The sequence below is a fragment of the Galendromus occidentalis genome, unplaced genomic scaffold (genome assembly GCF_000255335.2).
Source record: "Galendromus occidentalis unplaced genomic scaffold, Mocc_1.1 scf7180000075642, whole genome shotgun sequence".
In the NCBI taxonomy this organism is placed as follows: domain Eukaryota; kingdom Metazoa; phylum Arthropoda; class Arachnida; order Mesostigmata; family Phytoseiidae; genus Galendromus; species Galendromus occidentalis.
In genome coordinates this window covers 3437-9067 of record NW_003803632.1, presented here as the reverse complement: position 1 = coordinate 9067, position 5631 = coordinate 3437, and the positions used below count along the sequence as shown (strand labels likewise).

The following is a 5631-nucleotide window of genomic DNA, read 5'->3' as shown; positions in this document are numbered from 1 at the left end:
CCTTACTTCTTGGACATCCTTTGGTATCGAGAATTTATCTACCGCCTCTAATTTCCTAGTCCCAGGCTGTACTCCGTCCTTGGAAATTTTGAACCCCAAAAACTGTACTGACTTCATGAAGAATTTGCATTTCTGGAGCCTGACTGTGAGGCCTGCTTGTATCAATGCCCCTAAGATTCCCTCAATTTGCCTGAGATGATCATCCATCTTATCCGATGCTGTGATCATATCGTCCAGAAAAGGAAACGTTTGCCTTCCGCCTACCATTTCTTCAACCCTGACCATTAGTTCCTGGAATTTCGCTGGTGCATTACATAGCTCCATCATCATCACTCGAGGTTCGTAATGTCCCTCGGATGTGACAAAAGCTGCCTTTTCCGCTGCTCTCTTCTTCATGGGAATTTGAAAGTAGCCCCACGCCAAATCGAAGGTTGAGTATAAACTTCTCCCTCCGACCTCGTCAAGGATATCGTCGATTAATGGCAATGGATAGTTTTGCTTCACTGTCTGCGCATTCAGCCTGCGATAATCGATGACCATTCGCCATCCACCGTCCGCCTTTTTGACTAAAAGAGTACTGGACTAGCATACGCTGAGTTCGACCTGCTGATCATGCCTGCCTCTTGCGTCTGCTGAGTGATCTCTTGTAACGCTTGCCTCTCTACGACCGACAGCCTATATGGTTTCGCCCTCACGGGCTGGCTATCCTTAATCCCCTCTATATCGAGTTCGGTCAATTCCGTTCTCCCCAATTCTCTCATCGACGTCGCCACGACATCTCGATACTTGTTCACCAAGGCGAGGAGTCGTGTTCGGTACGCCTGCGGAACCTCCTCTCCTATAGTGAAGTCAACATCGGCGCCATCTCCGCTGTCTGCTCTTCTACAGACACTTGACAGACGCTCGCCTCTTTCCACTTGAATCTGTAGATCACCTCCTCATCCATCGGCGTTCCGCGCGCTACAACCGTACCTGCTTCTAACCTGAGTTCCTGGCTACCTGTGTTCGCTACGGGAATCACTACCTCCTCATCCTGAATTTGCCATAAGACGCCATAATCCTGACTATCCTCGAGAATGAGACATCCCTCCTTCCTGCGTACCGGTTCCGCCTTAATGAACGCAACCGTACGCGGCTCTAGATTGACCGTATCCTTCGTCTTGAGCTGTACCTTCGGTGTTGTTTTCGGGAGCATCGTCGCGATTTCTTCGAATTTATCCGGTTTCAAAGTCCAGGATTGCCCCTCCCAGTAAACCGTGACATATCCCCTATCCAGAAGATCCTTTCCCAACAGAATTTCCTCGTACGGCATAGCCTGATTCGGAAGAATTGCCAGCGTGACATCGGTCAATTGCAGCCCATCGGTTTCCAGATTAACCTTCGCCTGGCCTACCGGTTTAATTCCGCTTCCGCCTACTCCGCGAACCTGATTCACTGCGCTTGGCTCTATATCCAATTTCAAGCCCTCCGCCGACTGCTCTGAAATCACGCTGATGTCCACCTCAGTGTCTATCTTCGTTCCCCATTCCTTTCCATCTACCATAACCTGCTTGATTCCCACATCGTCTTTCGTATCGAAGAAATTTCCCGGAATGAACCCATACGTCGAGGTCATGACTCTAACGTCCTTACACGTTTTCGCTGTGTGTCCGAACCTCGTGCATTTCGTGCATTTGGGCACTCTCGGTCTAGTCACTGGCTCCGATGCTTGAGTTCTCGTCGGCGCGTTTCCGCCCCATGCTACCGTTCTAGTTACCTGGGTCGATGTGCTAGCTCTCCTCAGACTCCACTTCGCGAGACAGCTCCTCTAGAATCAGACAATGACCGATAGAAATTCTTCTGTGGGATCGAATGGCGATCCCGCTCCACATCTCTCACCTCCGATCTCTTCGAACGCACAAACTACATGTCCCCACTGCTCTTTCGAGGCCGCGAACGTCCGTGGTCTTAGAATCCATACCAGTCGAATGCACCCGTCGCTACGCGCTGCGCGTGCCGACTCATTATTTTCTAGTCAGCCCTCAACTTCCCGGGCGGCTCTTGCCTCCCCATCTCACTCCGCTCCGGCCGCACTGGCAAACGTCTTGCCCGCCCCCGAGTCTCTTGAGTCCGTCATCAAACGCATCAACCTCATCCGGAAGATGCACTCGAAACTGGTCTCCATCATTCCCCGCAGCATAAGAACCACCGTGACCGAAGAACTGATTGAAGTTCTCCACGCGGTGTGCACGTCAAATGATCTGCCGGCATGGTCCGCTTTCTACTGCTTCACTACTTCTGTACTGTCAATACCGATTGCAAAAGTTCGTGGCCGCTCTCTCACATCTCTCATACGGGGGAATCTCAATCGCTTCCACAGAGAGAAAGATCTCCCTCCCAGACCGACGGCGAACGCTCGTTCTCGTCCCTCCGTCACCACTTTTCGCGAAAGCTCAACAGCTCGTCTGGTCCAGCTCAAACTATCCCAGGGTGACGTTTCCGCGGCCGCTCGAACGCTTCTCTCGACTGACGTCATGTCAGCTCCTTTCGATGACGCGACGCGACAGATCCTCGAGGCAAAGCACCCTGACATACCCCAAACACCCTGATAAGAGCGGCCGTCCTCAGCTTCCTCAACAGCTCAAGCGGAGGCCCTGATGGTCTACGGCCACGCTACCTCAAAGATCTCATTCGGAAAGACAACGACTTCTGTTCTTTGATCGGAGTCTTGACGAGGTTCTGCTCTCTGGTGATCAACGGCCGCGTGCCGGACTTCGCGCTAGAGACTTTCTATGGCGCAAACCTGCTGGCACTTCGCAAGAAGGACGGAGCCATCAGACCGATTGCCGTCGGCAACACTCTGCCTCGATTCGCTGGGAAGGCAGCTGTTCGCAAATTCAAGGAGTCCATCCGAGACTTCGTGGCTCCCACACAGCTAGGGATCGGTGTCGAGGGCGGCTGCGAGGCCGCGGTACATGCCGCTACCAGCTATCTGGAGATCAACAGAGAGTCCGGGAACGTTTTCGTCAAGCTTGACTTCGCAAACGCTTTCAACGCCCTGCGGAGGGATCTCACTTCGGTCAAGACTAACTTCCCGGCACTTCACCCGATGATACATCAGGCGTACCGACTCCCGACCAAACTTTTCTGAGGAGACCAAATCATTCTCTCAAGAAACGGCGTCCAACAAGGCGATCCGTGGGGCCCCGCTCTCTTCTGTGTCGCTTTCCATCGCCTGCTATCTACCTTGGAATCGGAGTTCGAGCCCTGGTTCCTGAACGACGGCGTGCTCGGTGGCTCACTAGAGTCCGTGACTGCTGACGTCCAGAGAGTGAAGGATTTCGCGTCTTTATCGGGCCTGGCGCTTAACGACGCCAAGTGCGAGCTGATCGTTCTGTCTGAGATCGCCGAGTCGCGCTCGGAGCGCCTTCAGGGAGTTCGACGGCTGTTTCCGAACGCCCGCCTGTTGGCCGAACCGGAACAGGAGCTGCTAGGTGCACCGTTGAGTGCTCGTTCTGTCGAGGGAGTTCTGATGAAGGAGCAGGCTCTGATAGATCTGTGGTGCTCGAGGCTCCCTATTCTTTAGGCTCATCCGGCACTCTACCTGGTCCGATGCAGTCTCTCCGCTCCACGTCAACTCTACGTTCTCCGATGCGCTGACACCGATGCTTTCTGTGACCTCCTGCAGCGAGCAGACGATAAGCTCCGACAGTGAGTCCTCAACCTCGATCTGAGTGACGCCAACACTTGGAAGCAGGCGTCCCCACCAGTCGCTGCCGGGGGCCTCGGGGTCCGATCGACGGTCGACTTAGCAGCCAGCGCCCACTTGGGTTCGTTGAGTCAGTTCAAAGAGTTAGCCGCGAGCTTCTCGCCCCCGGACGTCGCCGCCCACCTAAGAGCCCGGATCGAGCGCCTGTCGCAGACTTTCCAGAATCGTTGGAACGGGATCCCCGATGAAATTTCCCAGACAACCTTGGACAGAGCGGTCATAGCGACACGACGGTCAGAGCTGTCCCGCGACGCATCCGGAGATCGAGAGAGCGCTCGTCTAAACGCCGTCTTCCATCCAAGCAGTGGCAAATGGCTTTTCGCCATCCCTTCCTCGCCCAACGGCACGATGCTGGACAAGAACACACTCCGCATCGCTGCTGGTCTGCGACTCGGTGTTCCGATCTGCGCGCCTCACCTCTGCGCTAGATGCAACTCCTCAGTTTCCGTCTTGGGCGAACGTGGACTAAGCTGCGCTCGAAGCAGCGGCCGCCATTCCCGACACAGGGCGCTCAACACCGTCAGATCCCGCGCTCTCCGCTCTGTCGCGATCGCCAACGAGCTCGAGCCGTCGGGCCTGTCAAGAAATTCTGCCCTCCGTCCGGATGGACTTACGCTATCGCTGTGGAGCTCCGGGAAAGCGCTCGTTTGGGACTCTACCGTATGGGGTACCTTGGCCCCATCGCATCGACCCAGGGCTGCTCCTTCGGAAGGGGCGATTGCGAGCCTCGCGGATAGGAGCAAGCTGTTGAAATATCGCGAACTTGAAAGCCGCTTCATCGTCCAACCCGTCGCCCTAGAGACCCTTGGTGTCATGGGCAAGTCTACGGAGTTCTTCCTGCGCGACTCGGGGAAACGCATCGAGGTGGCAACCGGGGATAGGCGGGCAACTAAGTTCTTGCTTCAGAGGGTTTCCATCGAGGTCCAAAGGGGAAACGGCGCAGCGGTTAGCGGATCACTGCCGACCGTGGACAGACTGGATGGAGTCGGCTGACACATTCAATCACTATATATACTCGCTGACGTCCCTTGCAAACATCTCGAATAAATCTTTATTACCCATAAAAAAAAACACAGGGATCCCAGGTCAAGTCATCTCACGTAATTTTATCATGTTTCTCACAAGCAAGGAAGGTTCGCAAACCGATAGAGAACTGGTTAGAAGGGAGGATGGTTTCCAGTGAGACTCCCGTGAGGATTAGTTTAGCTCATTATGTATTTTTCACAAGGATGGAAGTGATAGATGGGAGGACAACGGTGGATCAAGACACTAGAATCACAAGATTTTTCTAGTTTTCCATGAGGAAATTGTTTGCGATCCCTCGCAGAAAGGCCACCGGCTCTCGATTCAGATATCTGCGTCTTTTTGGAGCCGGCGCAGATCCTACATTGTATCGCTCGAGCTCGGCGTCTGCCATGTGCTGCACATGCCGGAGACCATCGATGAACTTCCAGACGGAAGGATGACAGACGCCGAAAGCCTCCTGGAGTTTTCGATGAGCAGCTCCGGCGAAGTTGTTGGTGCGGCTCTCACCGTTCAGAGTCTTTTCATGGACCGACCACACATCGGAGCTGAAGAGCGGATTGTCCCTGATGACTGACCCATCTAGGCGAACGCTGAGTATGCGACCCACATACGTAAGCTCGAAGTAAGTGTGGACGGGTTTCAACTCTTCTGGTAAAACTTCCAGAAGAGCCATCATTGATCTGTCAAGGAGATCTTCTCTCACGAAGGCCATCGCCGGAATCATCCGAGACCAGAGCGAGAAATTCGAATCTGCATTGTAGCGTTTCAGGAGATTCAAGGACGATAGCTTTTTCTTCACTACTTTTTACCAAATGGAATAAGCAACCGTGAATTTCGGCATTCGGGAAAGCCGCGAT

The 5631-nt window shown here is 53.9% G+C and overlaps 1 protein-coding gene across 1 annotated transcript; it reads right to left on the bottom strand.

Annotated features, from left to right (window-relative positions):
- Positions 1 to 5036: 5036 nt before the first annotated feature.
- LOC108864697 (uncharacterized) lies at positions 5037 to 5486 on the bottom strand. The gene has a single exon (XM_018640828.1). It carries the CDS (start codon positions 5484 to 5486, stop codon positions 5037 to 5039), a length of 450 nt encoding a protein of 149 aa, XP_018496344.1.
- Between the last annotated feature and the right edge of the window lie 145 nt (positions 5487 to 5631).

Bases quoted from the DNA above. Each gene is read 5' to 3' on its own strand.
- LOC108864697 (XM_018640828.1), bottom strand. From the start codon at position 5,486: ATGGCCTTCGTGAGAGAAGATCTCCTTGACAGATCAATGATGGCTCTT.